At 34.6% G+C, this 21,665-nt stretch overlaps 1 protein-coding gene and 1 pseudogene across 1 annotated transcript; both read left to right on the top strand.

Annotated features, from left to right (window-relative positions):
* The window catches only part of LOC106408143, a 37,483-nt pseudogene extending 25,336 nt beyond the window's left edge, over positions 1-12,147 (top strand).
* A 495-nt stretch (positions 12,148-12,642) lies between these two features.
* On the top strand, positions 12,643-21,665 carry LOC106411025 (cytochrome P450 71B26-like). The gene is made up of 3 exons (XM_048762058.1): positions 12,643-12,990; positions 13,065-13,645; positions 20,902-21,665. Exons 1-3 carry the CDS (start codon positions 12,684-12,686, stop codon positions 21,514-21,516), a joined length of 1,503 nt encoding a protein of 500 aa, XP_048618015.1. The 5' UTR covers positions 12,643-12,683; the 3' UTR covers positions 21,517-21,665.

Genomic DNA, 21,665 nt, shown 5'->3' with positions numbered 1-21,665 from the left:
TCGATTTCGCTTTTCATTTTCATGTTGCTTTGAGTTCTTAATTGATTATAACCATGTTGAGAGCAATGATTCTATTTTGTAGAGAATGAAGCGCACGAAAACATCAGCAAAGAAAAACACACAAGAAGAGGGTTCGTCTCAGCTGGAGAAGCAAAGGCCAAAGAAGTGGGATAAGTCTGATACCACCCACTACAACAACATGAAGAAGGTAGCCGTTCCGGCTACACAACTAGCATGTCCTGAGACGATGACAATATTGGGAATCAAAGCAGACATTGAAGGACTGTTCCAGAACATGGGTCTAGGCCAACTATGCAACCTCAACGAACCCACTTATCCGGAGTTGGTACGCCAGTTCATAGCATCCGCATACGTCACCCGTCCCGATGATAGCCATCAGGAAGGTTTTCTGGCATTCGTAGTGCAGAAAGTATACTATGAGGTATCTTTCACAGACCTCTGCGGACTATTTGGATTGAGTGCAGGGGAGAGGACATCGGGTCTTTATTGGACTTCAGAGCTGTTGAACTTCTGGGAAACGATTGGCACAGGGGTTTATAGATGTTCTCAGGCAAAGGAGTCACTTATCCGGAGCCCAGTACTGAGATATGCCACACGCCTCATTGGCTCATTGCTATACGGGACAACCACAGCCGCATCAGTCACGCAATGGGAGTTGTGCCTCCTGTACCAAGGTGTGAGGCATTTGCTACCGGCATTTGGAAACTCTACATTCCCACCTGCTACTGCCTTCAACATGGGAGCGGTGCTGGCCGCAAACTTAGCAGGATACAAGGGGAAAGTAACCAAATCCAAGAGCAATGCATGTGGATTTGGTGCAGTGATTACTCGGATCCTTAGACATGTGGGTGTAGACTGCGAGAACCAGCAGGTAGCACTGGACAGATCGAACAACATTGCTTGGAACTACCTGGATGTCATTTCTCTAGTAAGTAAGGAGTTCATAGCTGGTCCCCACTCGAGGATCCATCGGGATGGTCCTTACGTCTACGTATTCCAGGACCGAGCGAAGAAAACACTCTACTGCCACCTGCCTCATACCGGCCTGACTGCTCTACTTTCAGAGGCTGCAGTTGAGTTCCTACCCCCTGCTACCGCACTAGTAGACAAGCCATCCTTCTTCACGCCAAAATACCAGACCAAAGGCAAGGGCGTGGTTGATGAAGAAGGACAAGATGAGGCTGCACAAGCCATTCCAGATGATTCACAACCCATCAGCTACTCCCATCAGACTCCAGCCAGTACAAGCTGCAAGAGCTTCCACCGAACGCCACTTCGCGCCAGCAACAACATTGGAGAGATCAGAGCATAAAGACAAACAACGACATGCTACACAAGATCTGGGCTGCCATTTCACGTATCAGGCCGTGTCGTTGCCAAAAGGATGATGTAGTTCATCGGGACAACTCTCCATCCAGCTCTGGTTCGGGTTCGAGTGGTACACACAGGGTAAGAAAGAGGTCCAAGAGACCCAACGATGCAGGAACATCTGGAGCAGGAGACGAGGAGTAGGAGCTATCACCGGCTATTTTATTTTCTTTTCTATTCTAACGTTTTATGGTCTTATTTTCTGTTAATTTTGAACTGAGTTTTTTTTTAGGTTTCTTAATTATGAGTTCGTATTTCTTTTACATGGTTTCTTCGTTTTATTTGGTTGTGTTTTGAGTAGCTTTTAATTCGTATTCAGCTTTGCCTTGCTAGATAAACCAAATAACTATTATCCGAGGAAAGAGGTTATATCAAGTGTTCCTCGGAATTTCCTCGGTATTTCTTAAAAAAAAAAAAAATAAATAAGTTCAATGGTAGTCTGTTTCCGAGTCATCATCACCAGATGAATCTGAATCTGGATCTTGGTGAAACTCTCCAATCACTGGTTCATCCTCTACGTGAACGACGGCTTCCTCTCCAAAGTCGGTTAAATCGACTACAAGGCCAACTCCAGCTAAATCTTCTGCTGCACTACAGTTGCCGGATGTGCTTGGTTGTAGTGGGTCTTCCAGCTCAGAACTTCCCTGAACTCGGCCTCTCGGGTTGAGTCTTGTAACAGTAACCCATGGATCATCTCTGTTCCTTACCCGGGGGTACTTGATATAACAAACCTGTAACATTTAGAAAAATTATAAATTAATACACATGATGATGAATCATTCTGAATAATTAACATTTAATTACCTGATCGGCCTGGGAAGCAAAAATGAAAGGATCATAATATTGCAGCTTTCGCCTCGAATTTACTGATGTAACACCAAATGCATATGTTCTCACACCTCGATCTGGGGTGTTGTCGTGCCAATCACAATAGAAAACAGTACAACGCAATCCAACCATGCCCAAATACTTGATTTCCAAAATCTCATGTATGTGTCCATAGTATACATCATCTCTTGATGCAGAACAAACGCCAGCATCATAAGTCGTACTCGAACGTCTCCTCTTCTGAGTTGTGAATGCATATCCTCGAGTACAAAATCTCGGATATGACTTCACAACAAAGTTTGGTCCAACGACCATCTCACGTATCCAATCGTCAAATGTTTCACCTCTGGCCAAACCAGCAGACACCTATTAATAGCACATATATATATATATATATATATATATATATTATATCAGTAAATGTGAATTAGTATAAATATGTGATAAAATATATTTTAATTTGTTTAAAGCACTCACATAAGTAAACATCCATCCAGTAAATTCTCTCTGCTTCATTTCTTCTAGTTCGTCCTCTGTGGCGTATCTATACTCGAACCGCTTTTCTGCCATGAAAATCCTGTATATGATGACAATAATGTAATTAATTAAGATTTAAATTTCAACTTGTTAAAATAAAAATTTGTAAGCTCATTTATTTACCTCTCATATTGAAGAACGTCTTCGCAGTTGGTGAGCAAATATGTTTGCAAATGACTGCGCTCCTGCTCAGTAAGTCGACGGTCCTTTGGTTTTCCGCTAAGTCGTCCAACGTCTGTGAAAATGTCTGGAACCGTAACATGATATGTTGCCCGTTCGCCTCTATCATCATGCCGAGCAGGTCTTCTGTTTTTGGTCTGAACTTCTGCTGGAAAGTAGTACTCGGCAAAGTTTGAAGTTTCTTCATTGATCATCTGTGCGACTATAGAACCTTCCACCCTACTTAAATTTTTCACCATCTTCTTCAAATGGAACATATACCGCTCATACAGATACATCCATCTATACTGCACAGGACCACCAAGTTCCAATTCTCTTGCCAGGTGAATAACAAGATGCTCCATAACATCAAAAAATGAGGGAGGAAATATCTTCTCAAGGTTGCACTGAATCACGGCTATGTTAGTCTTCAAATTTTCAATACCTTCAAGAGTCACTGATCTCGTGCATAAATCGCGGAAGAAACCACTTATCCCTGCAATTGCTTCATGAACATTTCGTGGTAATAGTTCCTTGAAGGCGAACGGAAGGAGGCGCTGCATCATTACATGGCAATCGTGGCTTTTCAAGCCAGTAAACTTTCCTTCCTTTCTGTCGATACAGTTACGCAAATTTGATGCGTAACCGTCTGGAAATTCCACATCGTTTGAAATCCAATCAAAGAACGCATCTTTTCCCGCTGCATCAAGTCGGTATATGGGAAAAGGAGCCCTACCATTCTCATCAACATGAAGTTCTGAACGAGCACATATATCGACTAAATCCAGTCTTGACTTCAAATTATCCTTTGTTTTACCTTGAACATTAAGGATCGTGTTCATGAGATTGTCAAAAAAGTTCTTCTCAATATGCATGACATCTAAATTATGCCTTAGCAGATGATCCTCCCAGTATGGCAGATCCCAGAAAATACTTTTTTTGTGCCAGTTATGTAGTTCTCCAACAGCATCTACCGGAAAACGCTCATGTCCACCGACTTCTGGCGTCCTTTCTGCACCAAAATCTCTTAGTTGTATCTTCAAATCTTTCCCACAAATTTCCGGAGGTGGACTGTCAAACACCCCTTGTTCTTCGTAAACAAATTCCTACTCCTACGATATGGATGATCAGGTGGTAGGAATCTCCTGTGACAGTCAAACCAACACGTTTTCCTTCCGTGCTTTAGTTGGAAAGCATCAGTGTTATCTTGACAATATGGACATGATAGCCTTCCATGCGTTGTCCATCCAGACAACATACCATATGCTGGAAAATCACTTATTGTCCACATTAGTACTGCCCGCATTTGAAAGTTTTCTTTACACGAAACATCGTATGTTTCAGCACCTTGAGCCCATAGTTGTTGCAACTCATATATTAGTGGCTGAAGAAACACATCAAGTGATCTCTTAGGATGCTCTGGTCCGGGAACGAGAATCGAGAGAAACAAAAACTCTCGTCGCAAGCACAAGTTTGGGGGGAGGTTGTATGGTGTAAGAATGACGGGCCATAGAGAATACTGTCTTCCACTCTTGCCAAACGGACTGAAACCATCAGTACATAATCCAAGGTAGACATTTCTTCTCTCATACGCAAAGTCGGGATACTTTGATTGGAAATGCTTCCACGCTTTTGCATCTGAAGGATGTCTGATCTCACCATCTGTTGAGTGCTCCGCATGCCATCTCATTGGTTGCGCTGTGCGTTCAGACAGATACAACCTCTGCAACCTTTCCGTCAAAGGTAAATACCACATCCTTTTATATGGCACTGGAACTCTTCCACTCGTATCTTTATAACGAGGCTTTCCACAAAATTTGCATGTAACCCGCTGTTCATCCGCCCTCCAATAAATCATGCAGTTGTCGCTGCATACATCTATTACCTGATACGATAAACCAAGACCAGCTACGAGTTTCTGAACCTCGTAGTATGAACCAGGAGCTACATTATCCTCGGGTAGAATACCTTTTACAAAATCAGCAATCGCATCCACACAGTCTTCAGCCAAATTATAATCTGTTTTAATGCCCATCAATCTTGTAGCAGATGATAAAGCTGAATGACCATCTCTGCAACCTTCGTACAATGGTTGCTTTCCAGCATCCAACATATCATAAAATCTCCTAGCTTCTGCATTGGGTAAATCTTCCCCTCTAAAATGATCATTTACCATCTGCTCAGTACCTACACCATAATCTACATCCGTTCTAATTGGTTCTTCTAATCTAACCGCTGGCTGAGGTTCACTAGTACTACCATGTTCATAATCAGTTTCCCCATGATGATACCAAATTTTGTAACTTCGTGTAAACCCACTCAAATATAGATGAGTCCAAACATCCCACTCTTTAATAACCTTTCTATTTTTACAATTAGAGCAAGGACATCTTAACATACCTGTTTTTGCTTCCGGTTGTCGGTGAACTAACCCCATGAATTCGGTTATACCTCGTTGGTATTCTTCCGTAAGCAATCTCGTGTTCGGATCCAAATGAGGTCGATCGATCCAAGAACGAAAATAATTTGAAGAAGACATATTTTTTATGAATCAAATTCGTGTGTAAATAGAGTAAGAGGGAGGATGAAGATATGAAGTGAATGAAGAGGAAGAGGAGTGCTTCTATTTATAGTTTAAATCATGCCGACATACCAAGGAAATTCCGACGGAATTCCGACGGACAAAACTAGTTCGTCGGAATTTCCTCGGAATTTTGTAAAATCCCCCAACGACTCTCCAACGGCTATAATATTTCCTCGGAATTCATCGGTTTTTTCCGAGGAACACAGTTTTCCTCGGAATTTCCTCGGAATATTCCGACGGACTGTAGTTTCCTCGGAATTCCGTCGGTATATTCCGAGGAAATTCCTCGGTATATTCCGAGGATTTCATTTTCCGTCGGAATGTCCGTCAGAATGTCCGTCAGAATATCGCTGTTTTCTTGTAGTGTTGTTGCTGGCGCGAAGTGGCGTTCGGTGGAAGCTCTTGCAGCTTGTACTGGCTGGAGTCTGATGGGAGTAGCTGATGGGGTTGTGAATCATCTGGAATGGCTTGTGCAGCCTCATCTTCTCCTTCTTCATCAACCACGACCTTGCCTTTGGTCTGATATTTTGGCGTGAAGAAGGATGGCTTGTCTACTAGTGCGGTAGCAGGGGGTAGGAACTCAACTGCAGCCTCTGAAAGTAGAGCAGTCAGGCCGATCTGAGGCAGGTGGCAGAAGAGTGTTTTCTTCGCTCGGTCCTGGAATACGTAGACGTAAGGACCATCCTGATCGATCCTCGAGTGGGGACCAGCTATGAACTCCTTACTTACAAGATTTTTGACATCCAAGTAGTTCCAAGCAATGTTGTTCGATCTGTCCAGTGCTACCTGCTGGTTCTCGCAGTCTACACCCACATGTCTAAGGATCCGAGTAATCACTGCACCAAATCCACATGTATTGCTCTTGGATTTGGTTACTTTCCCCTTGTATCATGCTAAGTTTGCGGCCAGCACCGCTCCCATGTTGAAGGCAGTAGCAGGTGGGAATGTAGAGTTTCCAAATGCCGGTAGCAAATGCCTCACACCTTGGTACAGGAGGCTCAACTCCCATTGCGTGACTGATGCGGCTGTGGTTGTCCCGTATAGCAATGAGCCAATGAGGCGTGTGGCATATCTCAGTACTGGGCTCCGGATAAGTGACTCCTTTGCCTGAGAAGATCTATAAACCCTTGTGCCAATCGTTTCCCAGAAGTTCAACAGCTCTGAAGTCCAATAAAGACCAGATGTCCTCTCCCCTGCACTCAATCCAAATAGTCCGCAGAGGTTTGTGAAAGATACCTCATAGTATACTTTCTGCACTACGAATGCCAGAAAACCTTCCTGATGGCTATCATCGGGATGGCTGACGTATGTGGATGCTATGAACTGGCGTACCAACTCCGGAAAAGTGGGTTCGTTGAGGTTGCATAGTTGGCCTAGACCCATGTTTTGGAACAGCCCTTCAATGTCTGCATTGATTCCCAATATTGTCATCGTCTCAGGACATGCTAGTTGTGTAGCCGGAACGGCTACCTTCTTCATGTTGTTGTAGTGGGTGGTATCAGACTTATCCCACTTCTTTGGCCTTTGCTTCTCTCGCTGAGACGAACCCTCTTCTTGTGTGTTCTTCTTTGCTGATGTTTTCGTGCGCTTCATTCTCTACAAAATAGAATCATTGCTCTCAACATGGTTATAATCAATTAAGAACTCAAAGCAACATGAAAATGAAAGGCGAAATCGAGTTGTGATAAAAAAAAAACAAATTGAAAAAAAATTCTCAATCCCTAAATCATCTCAAATCCTGTTCCAAACTCGTTGATCACAGACAATTGTGTTCTATTCCATGTTTAAACATCTGTTTCATGCATATTTGATCAAGGAATCAACACGGAAATAAAAAATTCACAAAACCCAAAAAATTGCTCGAGAACACGATTTCAGAATGTGGAGATTCGCGGAGTATACATGTCTTAGGGTGAAAACGAGTGTAGGAATCAGGTAGAGCTCGAAAAATCATGGGGAATAGAGCCCAAAATTGTTCAAATCGGATGATTATAGAGAGAGAAAGGGGGGGGGGCGAATTATAGGGGAAATCGGAAGGGATGAGAGTTCTGAGGTTTAGATCAAAAAAGGTCGGGTTTTGCCTTATAATTCTGTTTCCCGCACACGCATCGATCGATGCGTTTTTGAACAAATACGGATCGATCGATCACATTCTTACGCTTTGGTCCATCTTAGTGATCGATCGATCCGTTTTTGGACATATATCCATCGATCGATCCGTTTATAAAAAACTTACAAGATTTTCCGAGGACATTCCGAGGAATATTTGAGATTCTCGATCGATCGATGGGATAATCTCATCGATCGATCACATTCTTACGGTCTGGTGCATCTTAGTGATCGATCGATGCGTTTTTGGACATATATCCATCGATCGATCCGTTTATAAAAAAACTTACAAGATTTTCCGAGGACATTCCGAGGAACACTTGAGATTCTCGATCGATCGATGGGATAATCTCATCGATCGATCACATTCTTACGGTCCGGTGCATCTTAGTGATCGATCGATGCGTTTTTGGACATATATCCATCGATCGATCCGTTTATAAAAAAACTTACAAGATTTTCCGAGGACATTCCGAGGAACACTTGAGATTCTCGATCGATCGATAGGATAATCTCATCGATCGATCACATTCTTACGGTCCGGTCCATCTTAGTGATCGATCGATGCGTTTTTGGATATATATACATCGATCGATCCGTTTATAAAAAAAAAATTGACGTATTGAAACCCCAAACAAATTCCGAGGAAGAAGAGGGTTTCCTCGGAGTTCCCTCGGAATAATCCGAGGAAATTCCGAGGAAATAGGGTTTTTAAACCGAAAACAACGTTTTGCGGTTTGAATAACACCTATATAACCCTTATTAAGTGTCTTACGTTCATTATGAAGTCAAATATTTGTTCCTTACCGTATAATTAACACTTTTCCGATTGTATGAACAAAATCCCACAACATAAGAGAAACACTTATACCTTTTAATGAACGGTAAAGGGAATACTTTCAATTAGTTTTGAAATTTGTTATTTCATGGTTTATGCTCATCTATACAAAGAATCCTCAATGGTATGCATTACAATTGTATAAGAAATGAAATACGGCAAAAAAAATTGATGTTTTGAAACCCCAAACACTAGTTCCTCGGTATTTCCTCGGAATATTCCGAGGAAATTCCGACGGATATTTTACTATCCGTCGGAATTTCCTCGGAATATTTTCATTTTACCCGGCAAATATTTCGCGAAAATTGAAATTAGAATTCCGACGGAATTCCGACGGATATTATCCGTCGGACCCTAGGTTTTATAACCACGAGCCGCTTCTTCTTCCCCATTTCTCTTTTCTTCCTCTGCGCGACTCCTCTCTCCTTTCCGGCGATTTCCCCCTGAAATCCGACGATATCTCCGGCGATCTCCCCCTTCTCTTACACAAATCATGTAAGGACCCTATCCCACTCTCTTAGGTTCTATTTGTTAGGTTTTTGTGTAGTTTTGATAGATTTTTGTTAGGGTGATTGGTTAGGATTGTGATTTGGTTGTATAATAGGTTTAGAATTATGATTTGGTTGAATAATTTGTTTTGTTGAATTGATTTAGAATTTTTTTATATTTTTTTTTGTATTTATAAAATCGATTTTTGTATATAAAATCGATTTTTGTATTTTACAAATCGATTTTTCTATATAAATTCGATTTTTTGGATTTTACAAAAACAATTTGTATATAAATTCGATTTTTTGGATTTTACAAAACATTTTAAATATCTATAAAACTTTTTTTGTGATTAAAAACTATTATTTGGGATTTAAAAATATTTTTAATATATATATATATATATTATTAAAACTATTTTTTTGTAATTATTAAACTATTTTTATTTATTAAAACTATTTTTTGTTTATTAGAACTATTTTTATATATTTATTAAATATTTTTAATATATATAAATCTTTTTTTGTGATTAAATTATTTGGGATTTTTTTTTTAAAAAATTAATTTATATATTTCTCTATTTATTAAATATTTTTTTTAATTTACAGGTCTCATGATGATCAGACCCGGCCTCGACAGCGTCGTGGTCGTGGTGGTACGGGGAGCCAGTCTCGGGATTCCAGCCATTTTCAGGATTCCCCTTCGCCCCACAGCTCCAACCATACATCTCCCTCTGCTGCACCCGCTCCTGCTCCTCTCGCTCCCGCTGCTGCATCCGCTCCTGTTCCTCCGGGTCCTCCGGGTCCTCCGGGAGTGATGCGTGTTGCAGAGTTGGTTCAACAGCCCGGTCGTGACCATCTTTTGTATCTCACTCCGTATCCACATGGACGGGGTCAAACATGGTAATTAAACAATTTTTTTTCTTTAAATTTGGATTCATTATTAACCGTTTATTTTTTTTATTAGGTTCAACCGATCCGGGAACGGGATCAGCGCATGGATCAACCGTATGATGTACTCGGCCCTCGACAGTGGACATCCGACTTTCACTCACTTCCCTACCGACAAGCAGGTTCTGTGGTTTCGTCAGTTTGCGGTAAGTATTCTAATTTTTTACTTATATTTTTAATCTTTAATATAAATTTTCTACTAATTGTTTTTTTTTTCAGCAAGAGTTCAACTGGAATTCCGATGAGACGCTCTTTATCTATCACCACTTCGTCCATAAAGTTATGGACAACTATGGGAAGCAGATCCACGAGTGGAAGAAGAAGTGGGAAATCAATAAGGTTCGATTTAATTTATTAAACAATTTTTTAATTTTTTAAACTATTTTTTAATTTATTAAACTATTTTCTCTTTTTTTTATTATTAAAAGGTCTCAAAGTCGATGAACGACACGGTCTGGAAGGAGTTGTGTGCACATTGGGATAAGGAAGAGACGAAAGAAACTTCTTCCACCAAGTCCACCAACCGCAGGAGCGACCGTAAAAAGGGAAGGGCATCTACAAGCATAACTTGGGTGCTCAATCTATTGCCACTCTGGGAGATCGCATGGTAAGTTCAACCGCTTTTTCTTCAATTATTTGAGTTTCAGAATTTTAATTTATTGTGCATTTTTTCTAATTTCTAATGTTTCTTTAATTTATGTTTTTTTTCAAGGCGGAAGAAAATGATGGCGAGCCGGTTGATGATCTCGCCCTAATGAGGAGGGCGTATACCAACAAGAAGACCGGCCAGATTGATGACGGTCTTGTGAGGGACGTGGTCGACCTGGTCCAAACTCAGGTGGTAGACGAAGTGTCTCAGCTTCAAACCGAGGATGACGCTTCGACGGCTTCGACCAACTTGTCCCGGTTTCGAATCAACGAAATCGTTGAATCCGTAAGTTCTTTTTTTTTAAAGTTCAATTCATTTATTTCTTGGTTTAAATTTGTAAATTTGGCTATTTTCTATTCAGTCGGTTCCAAAGAAGAAGGGACGTTTGGTCGGTTTGGGTCGTCGCACCCGGTCGGTTCCTCCTTCTTCTGCACCACCGCCCTTTGTTGATCCAGAAGTACTTACGGCTCAGTTGAAGGACAAAGATGATCGTATATCTTTGTTGGAGACCCAGATGGCGGCTCAACAGGCGGGCTATGAGGCACAGAGGAGGCTGAACCAGCAAATGATGGAGATGATGCAGAGGATGTACCCGAACGAGGTGTTCCCGGACGTGTCAGACCCGTAGTTTTTTTTTTTTTTTCCAAAAACTCGGAATGTTTTATTTTTATTTGTGAAAATTTGAATATTAATTAATATGATTTCAATTTTAATTTTAATTTCATATTTTCGAATTTAAATTTCAGAAATTTTATTTTTTTTTAAAATTAATATTTTTTACATTCCGAGAAAATTAATTATATTTTTTACTCGATCGATCGATGCGTTTTTGGACATAAATCCATCGATCGATCTGTTTACAAAAAAACGTTCGGAATATACCGAGGGACCTGTTCCTCGGAATATACCGAGGAACTGTTCCCTCGGTATATACCGAGGGACATTTCCCTCGGAATATTCCGAGGAACCGGTTCCTCGGAATATTCCGAGGAATATGTCCGTCAGTATATTCCTATCGATCGATGTATATATGTCCAAAAACGCATCGATCGATGAACGTCCGAGGAAATATCCCGACGAAGTTCTCCCTTGGTATATTCCGAGGACATTTCCGACAAACTAGTGATCCTCGGAATTTCCTCGGAAGTTTGTTTCCTCGGAATTCCGTCGGAAAATTCCGAGGGATTTCCGAGGAAAGAAGAAATTCCGAGGAATTATTTCCGACGACTTGTTTCGTCGGTATGTCGTCGGAATAACGATATTCCGACGAAATTCCGACGATTTTTTCCCTCAGAATCCTTGCTGTTTTCTTGTAGTGGATACTTGGAAAGATCCAGAAATTTTTCTCCCGGAGAGGTTTATGGATAGTAACATTGATGCAAAAGGACAGAACTTTGAGCTGTTAACATTTGGAAGTGGTAGGAGAATGTGTCCTGGAATGTACATGGGAACATCAATGGTGGAGTTTTGTCTAGCGAATATGTTGTATCATTTTGATTGGAAGTTACCAGAAGGCATGTCTGTAGAAGATGTCGACATGGAAGAAGCTCCGGGGCTCACTTTGACTATGAAGAATGGACTTCTTCTTGTTCCTATGAAGTTTTTTAATCATTGATCACTTGAACTACCCCTTCTTCTTGCTACGATGAAGTATTTGGATCATTGATCACTTGAACTAAGTTATTTGATTAGATTATAAAATAAAGTACGTCATCGACCGTATTAAGTATTCCTTTGTTTTGTTTTAGTAAGTTTATCTAATAAAAACTCTCTATTTCTTTTTCTTTAGAACTTTATAACTTTTAATTTCTTCAGCTTGAATTTGAGTTTTTGGGTATACCATAAGCTAAAGAAATAAGGGAATCAAACTTCATGAACCATACAATACTAAGTTTTGTGTACTTTTTAAGTTTTAACTCATCCAGTATATATTTAGTGCAAATCATTTCCTAGTCTTCTTGTCGGATATACTCTTCACAATTATCGTGTTCACTAAATAGTCAAACTATTCGGCCCTTCCTTACCTTTGATTATTATTTTTTATTTATATATTATTTTAATAAATTAAATTATTGTAGTGAGCACTGCTAAAAGTTGTATATATCAAGGCATGAGCTTTGTGTTTCTGAGTCACAACTCTGAAAAATACAAATGGATAACATTTGGGTCCTACCACTTCTCTTCCTAATTTATTTTGTGGTGCTCGACGCTTACAAACGTTCAAAGAGGCAGCAACTCCGGAAACCACCTTCTCCTCCAGGTTATCCGATCATCGGAAACTTACACCAGCTCGGAGTCTTACCACATCAATCACTATGGACTCAATCAAAGAAGTATGGTCCTGTGATGCTTTTGAACCTTGGAAAAGTCCCAATGGTCATCCTTTCTTCTGTTGAAACCGCAAAACAAGCGCTAAGAGACCATGACATCCATTGCTGTAGCCGTCCTACAGCGGCAGGTAATTAGTGTAAATCTCACAACACATAGTAAAGTTTTAAATGGTTACATCGTTGATGTTTTGTCTCTCCTTAGGGTTTAGAGAACTGTCTTACAACAACCTGGACATAGCTTTCTCACCTTTTAGTGACTACTGGAAAGACGTAAGGAAGCTCGCTGTTAAGGAACTATTCAGTACTAAACAAGTTCATTCCGTTAAACCCATCATGGACGAGGAGGTCAAGAAACTGATGGACTCAGTTGTCGAATCAGCTTCTCAGAAAATACCTATCAGTATCAATAAAACGTTTCTTGATTTAACCAAACGTGTGGTATGTAAAGCAGCATTTGGTGTGAGTTTTGAGGGAATTGGTATCAAAAGCGACGGGTTTAATAAGTTAGTCCGTGAGGCGTTCGAGATGTTGGGAAGCTTCTCTGCCGCAGACTTCATTCCGTATGTGGGTTGGATCATCGACCAGTTCACGGGTTTACAAGGGAGGAGGGAGAGAAGCGTGAGAGATCTTGATGCGTTCTATGAATATGTTATTGATCTGCATAAAGAGGAAAAGAAACAAGGGCGTGAAGATTTCGTTGATCTGCTCTTGAGGTTAGAGAAGGAAGGAACTGTTCTTGGAAATGATAATCTCACAAAAAATCATATCAAAGCTATTTTGATGGTAAGTATTCAATAAAACTCATATCCATAAATTGATATTTTATCTATATTTAGTTTTGGTCTAAAAAAGTTTTTGCCTTTTAAATCATCAAATTTGGTTTTCAGCGTTATGGATTTATATAATTATTAATTAAAAGTATATTTTTGATACAATAATACAAAAAACTAGTTTTTTACAAGGCGCGGGATGAAAATTTTATATATAAATTATTTTACGTATTATTATTTGTTTAATTTTTTTTACATATTATGAAACAAATTAATAAATATATGTTGAATAATTGAAAACTATTAATGTTATATATACAATACATAAGTTAAAGAAATCACTTTTGTTTATTTATAATCATTTTGTGGTAATAAATTTAAACAATTTTTTTTTCTATTTTCTATTATATGTAATTAAATTTAAATAATATTAAAAAATATATATCATATATTTTTAATATGACTATCTATTAAATGAAACTTCATAATCATATGGTTTTACGATTCTTTGTATTTCTTAACAAAAAATTTAAACCATTAATAACAAAAAATTTAGTGTGGGATTTTTTTTTTAATAATTTATAATAAATCTCGTAAATTTAATGCAAATTTCAAAATTAACATATTTATTTCTTAATACTTGTTCAATGCAAATTTTTAAATTAAAATATTTATATATTTTATATGGTATATAGTTTAAGATATATTAATCTGAATATTTAATAAATGTTATTTTTACTCATATGGTTTTCTGATTATTTGTATCTTATTATAACAATTTTTTTAAATCATTGATCATATAACTTTCAATGTGAATCTTTTTAATAGTTTTCATAATTTATAGTCATTTTTAAAAGTTAAAATATAACATATACAAAAAATATGAATTTTTATTATATAGTTAATATGTTTATTTAATTTATTTGAATAATATAAAATTAAACAAAAATAATAGAAGATATGTAAATTGTTATCAAATCTTTATTATTAAAATCATTAAATGTCAAATATATATTTTATTCACCTTTAATAACTCCGTAGTTTTTGTTTAATGAAAGAAAAAAAAATTTAATTGTGATTTTTAATTAATTTTATGGTTAGTTTGATGAGAAGTATATAATATATTTTTGGTGAACTAACATAATTCTTTAGCAACTTTAAGAAGCATTCTAGTGATGATATGTGTCATAGATAAAATGTTGTAATACTTCTCTTTTAATATACACTAGAAATTTTTATTTTTATTAGTTAAAATATATATTTTAAAATTTTATTTTTGTAAAAGGTGTTTATTTTTATTTTTTTATAAATAAAGTTTTATTTGTATTAGTTATAATATATATTTTAAAATTTACCCGTTCAAATAATTGTTTAACATGACATTTCGAAACACAATAATTTTATTGTTTATATTGAGTAATTTTATCCTGCAAACCATCACTTGTATTGAACAAATGTATTTTTATTTTTTTTATGGATCAAAATTTTATGATAATATATAATAATTTTTTATATATACTATTTATGGATTAAAATTTTATGATAATGTATAGTAAAATTGTTGTATATACAATATATTATGTATTTTTCAAATTAGTAAAATAGTTATCATATAATGTATGTATTTAATTATGAAATTTATATATGGAATTAATTATTTCCAAACACACATATATAAAATAATAGTAAAAGACAAAGAATACAAAAACATAGGTTTATTAATTATTGTTGCCGTAAATTTTTAATTAGAATTTGATTTTGAAAATACATTAATTAAAGAAGAAAAGACAAAGAATCATAAAATGTAAGTTAATTAATAACTTCAGTGGCATGCCATTGTAAATAAGTTGAGAAATTAAGAGGTATTTTATTTGTGTACTTCTATTTTAATAACATAGACTAGATTTTGATCGGCACGTGCGCGGGGATATATTTCTATTTGTTTTTTGTGTCAATAATAGAAGGGCTAGATAAAATACCTGAATCTGAAGAACCGAACCGATCTTGATCCGAAGAAGTAATACCAAACCCAAAACAAAATTGATTAAATATCCGAATTATTCAAATTTTGGTTTTTGGAGAACCGAAACCGAATCTGATCCGAACCAAAGTATTCCGGGTTACCGAATGTATCTAAAATAGATTTATATACTTATATATATTAATTACTAGGGTCGGCCTGCCCTACGGGCGGGATATTAGTTAATTTGATATTCACTAAATGTTCAAGTTGAAATTTGTTTTAAGATTCAAAAATTTGGTTATCTGTTATGTGTTACTTATTAGTATGCGGTGGTATAGTTGTTTTTCGATTATTCTTGCTTTGGTATTGTATCAAATTAACTAATTGTCCAACTCATAATTATAGATGTACAAATGTGGATTTGTGATAAAGTTTGATGACAATACTGTTTTTCTTTTTTAATTCTTAATCATAGTGGAGTGTGCATGTGTCAGAAAGAGGCCTATAACAACTTTTATGTTTTTGCGTATAGATTTTAAATATATATTATTTTGTATAATGCATACTTGCTCTACAACATTTGCTTGTAAACTAAAAAAACTGTTTTCTATATTTTTAAAAGAGAAAATATTTAGTCTATAATATAACATGGACATATGTATTGACTATATATAGAAGTTGAATGTTATTTTAAAATGACATATGTATAGAGGTTTTTCAACCATTACTTCACTGGCACAAAACATTTATAACTGTAAATATCTTCTTTTAAAAGCAAAACTAATAAAAACGTGTACAACAAATGTATTTTGATATATATTATATGCATCAAGTTATAAAGGTTGGAAACATTGCAAAACTGTTTGGAGTAAAGATTTTAACTTCACGATCTTCATCTTGACGTCAGTTCAGTGTCGGCCCTGGCCACAAGCAGAAAAAGCATGGGCTTCCAGCCGACACGATAATAAGTATTTTCGCGGCCACATATTTATAAAAAGTGACTTCAGCCTAGTGGTTCTAAAAGAAATTACAAGTGCTAGAGGTGCTGGGTTCGATTACCCCTGACTGCATTCATTTATTTTGGCTCCAAATATAAAATGGGACACATGTCACTCCCATAACGCACGACTTGATGACGTGGCTTCACGGGAGAGAGGCGAACATTTCTTTATATATATAGATTTTTAGATTTAATATATATAAAAACATCTAGAATATATATGATACTTTTAAGCTGGTTTAAATACTTGAAAATATATACAAATAATCAATAGTAAATATATGAAATAGTAAAAGTATACTTAAAACACCAAAATACTTAAAATAATTATTGATTCTCTATCCAAATATTTGAACTAAAATAATTTATATGTTAAGTTTAAGTATTCTGACATATGTTATTCAAATTTATATTTAATATATTATTTTGTTTATAGTTTTTGAGAAATTTAAAGTGTATAAATATATAATAAATTTTAAAATTTTAAAAGTAATTTAAATGAGTTATCCAAACTTGAACCGAACCCGCAAAAATCTGAAGAGAACCCGAACTGAAATTTAGAAATATTAAAATGAGGCTGAAATCTTTGACCCTGGAAACACGAAATCCAAACACACCTGAATCGAACCCGATTAGGTACCAGATAGATAGTTTCTCATAATATAATGGACTTCCAAATTTTCTTAAATATAAGCCATTACTTTTTTTCTCTTAATATATTGCTATGCATGTTGCCAAACAAACCTATTTTTTAAAACTACCATCTATGTTTCCAATTAAACAAACCTCTTTTTTAAAACTAAAATCTATGTTTCTAAACAAACTCTTTTTTTAAAACTATAATCTATGTTTTCCAACAAACTTTTTTAAAAAGTTTCTATACATGTTTCCAAACAAACTTAATTTGTACTTGAGTTTTAATAAGATAGATGGATAATAGAAACGAACTACAACAAGAAGCAATAAAACAAACACTAGCTTCATTCGACTTAAAAATAGTTACATAATTAACCGTTTGTAGTATTTATAAGAGATTATGTTCACATAAAACTAAAAAAGTATATTTTGTTAGAATGTTTGTAGTCTATATAACTTTAATTCTAACTAGATCTCGATCCGCACAACCGCGCGGGTTTTGTTTTCAATTCTAAATTGGTATATATTATAATAGATAAATGTCTATTAATTTTTAAAACATAATAAGTTTACGGTATATTTTTTTCATTGAATAGATTATTTCAAACTTTCACATGTATTTGTATCTTCTTATATATATATATATATATATATTGGATTATTATTTCATTATTAAAATCGTAACTATATATATAAAGATTAGTAAAATATTGTTTTATTGTCATATTCAAAAATATTGTAATATTTCACAAATTTAGAAAGTTTTTAAAAAATTAAACTTTTCGCTTCACATATTTATATTATCGAGTAAATAATTAAACATTTAGTTTTTGTTTAATTTTTAAAATAAACCTTATAGTTTAAATTTTGTTTTCATTGGTTTAAGGTAGTAAATATTAATCATTGTTAGATAATATGATTTTTGTTATTTAAAAAAAACTAAAATTTAACATCGACAAATATTTAAATAATTAACACATGGAGGTATAGTATTACAGTATTAAATTATATCTATTTAATTTATACTATCTATGAATCGAATTGATCATCTATTGTTTAAATTCAATTATTGATAGCCCAATAAAAATTTGTAGTAGGCCCAAAATTCAAATGATAATATTAGAGATTAAATGTAACATGACTTTATAAGAATATATATTTCCATTAGGTCAATTTAAGAAAAAATCATACATGAATCAAGACTGTGACTTCTGTTTTAATATATAAACTAGATTTTGATCCGCACTTTCAAAGCGCGGGTTTATTTTCTTTTTTTTCAATTGACAAATATTTAGCGTCATATTTCATATATTTGTGTTTTATTTTATAAAAGACTTAAACTTTTTATCTTTCTTTATCGTGTTTCATTTTAAATGACTATTTATGTTTAAAAAATTAAACTTTATTTTTTTAATGAATTAAGTTGGTATAACTCTGATGAATTAATTTTATTATGTGGTTAATATTTTTAATAAAAATAATTATATACTTTTAATAAAGATTTATACTTTTCAATGAAAAAATCAATTTTTTTTTATGAATGCTTAAATTATATTAAGAAAAGAAAAAAATTTAATTAAGAATGGTTGAAAAAAAAATTATTTGAACTTGGACTCAATGGCCCAAAGGAAAAAAAATGTGAGAATTGGATCTAATTTCTTAATCGGCCCAAATGGCCCAAGAGAGATCTGATGTGGATAGTGGGCTGGATCCGAAAATAATGGCCCAATATAGATGTGTTATTAATATTACTTGATTGCCATTAATGAAACATGCAATGTTAATAAAGAAAGGGCAGACTAAGGTAAAAAAGACAATACGATCCTGCTTTAATAGTATAGATATGGAGGTATAGTATTACAGTATTAAATTATATCTATTTAATTTATACTATCTATGAATCGAATTGATCATCTATTGTTTAAATTCAATTATTGATAGCCCAATAAAAATTTGTAGTAGGCCCAAAATTCAAATGATAATATTAGAGATTAAATGTAACATGACTTTATAAGAATATATATTTCCATTAGGTCAATTTAAGAAAAAATCATACATGAATCAAGACTGTGACTTCTGTTTTAATATATAAACTAGATTTTGATCCGCGCTTTCAAAGCGCGGATTTATTTTCCTTTTTTTCAATTGACAAATATTTAGCGTCATATTTCATATATTTGTGTTTTATTTTATAAAAGACTTAAACTTTTTATCTTTCTTTATCGTGTTTCATTTTAAATGACTATTTATGTTTAAAAAATTAAACTTTATTTTTTTAATGAATTAAGTTGGTATAACTCTGATGAATTAATTTTATTATGTGGTTAATATTTTTAATAAAAATAATTATATACTTTTAATAAAGATTTATACTTTTCAATGAAAAAATCAATTTTTTTTTATGAATGCTTAAATTATATTAAGAAAAGAAAAAAATTTAATTAAGAATGGTTGAAAAAAAAAATTATTTGAACTTGGACTCAATGGCCCAAAGGAAAAAAAATGTGAGAATTGGATCTAATTTCTTAATCGGCCCAAATGGCCCAAGAGAGATCTGATGTGGATAGTGGGCTGGATCCGAAAATAATGGCCCAATATAGATGTGTTATTAATATTACTTGATTGCCCTTAATGAAACATGCAATGTTAATAAAGAAAGGGCAGACTAAGGTAAAAAAGACAATACGATCCTGCTTTAATAGTATAGATATGGAGGTATAGTATTACAGTATTAAATTATATCTATTTAATTTATACTATCTATGAATCGAATTGATCATCTATTGTTTAAATTCAATTATTGATAGCCCAATAAAAATTTGTAGTAGGCCCAAAATTCAAATGATAATATTAGAGATTAAATGTAACATGACTTTATAAGAATATATATTTCCATTAGGTCAATTTAAGAAAAAATCATACATGAATCAAGACTGTGACTTCTGTTTTAATATATAAACTAGATTTTGATCCGCGCTTTCAAAGCGCGGGTTTATTTTCCTTTTTTTCAATTGACAAATATTTAGCGTCATATTTCATATATTTGTGTTTTATTTTATAAAAGACTTAACTTTTTTTCTTTCTTTATCGTGTTTCATTTTAAATGACTATTTATGTTTAAAAAATTAAACTTTATTTTTTTAATGAATTAAGTTGGTATAACTCTGATGAATTAATTTTATTATGTGGTTAATATTTTTAATAAAAATAATTATATACTTTTAATAAAGATTTATACTTTTCAATGAAAAAATCAATTTTTTTTTATGAATGCTTAAATTATATTAAGAAAAGAAAAAAATTTAATTAAGAATGGTTGAAAAAAAAATTATTTGAACTTGGACTCAATGGCCCAAAGGAAAAAAAAATGTGAGAATTGGATCTAATTTCTTAATCGGCCCAAATGGCCCAAGAGAGATCTGATGTGGATAGTGGGCTGGATCCGAAGATAATGGCCCAATATAGATGTGTTATTAATATTAGTTGATTGCCCTTAATGAAACATGCAATGTTAATAAAGAAAGGACAGACTAAGGTAAAAAAGACAATAGAATCCTGCTTTAACAGTATAGATATGTGGTACTCGTATACCCAATCCACTTCTTGCTCCGTTTTCATTTCCTAAAAGTATAATATTCTTACATGTTTATTTATTTGTTCTTGTACATAGAACATTCTTCTAGGAGGTGTCGAGACATCTGCAATCACCTTGACATGGGCAATGACGGAACTGTCTAGAAACCATAGAGTGATGAAGAAAGTTCAATCTGAAATCAGAAACCAAATGGGGAATAAATCCATTATTAGCTTTGATGACACAGATAAGCTAACTTACCTGAAAATGGTGATCAAAGAAACATGGAGACTACATCCTCCAATACCTCTTCTTTCTCCAAGGGAAGCACTGTCTGAATTTGAGATTAATGGCTACACCATAAAGGCCAAGACACGGCTTCATGTGAATGTTTGGGCTATTGGGCGTGATCCTGATACCTGGAAAGACCCAGAGGAGTTTTTTCCTGAGAGGTTTATGGATAATAGCATTGATGCAAAAGGGCTAAACTTTGAGTTGTTACCGTTTGGGAGTGGCCGGAGAATCTGTCCTGCAATTTTTATGGGAACAACAATGGTGGAGTGTGGTCTTGCAAATATGCTGTATAATTTTGATTGGAAGTTACCAGAAGGCATTATGGTTGAAGACATAGACATGGAAGAATCTCCTGGACTTAGTGTGAGCAAGAAAAATGAGCTTCTACTTGTTCCTATGAAGTACTTAGATCATTGATCACTTAATATAAGTTCTTTTTGTCGTCCTATTGGTCATCAAATTGTTCTACAAAATGTTTAAAATAATTTTAAAAGTGTAATAGTTTGTTAGATGACAATGTAATTTTACAATGTATTATTTTTGCTAGATGTCAAAGTTATGGAATA

This window comes from Brassica napus, chromosome C7 (assembly GCF_020379485.1).
Source record: "Brassica napus cultivar Da-Ae chromosome C7, Da-Ae, whole genome shotgun sequence".
Lineage (NCBI taxonomy): Eukaryota > Viridiplantae > Streptophyta > Magnoliopsida > Brassicales > Brassicaceae > Brassica > Brassica napus.
This window is presented reverse-complemented; position numbering and strand designations above follow the sequence as displayed.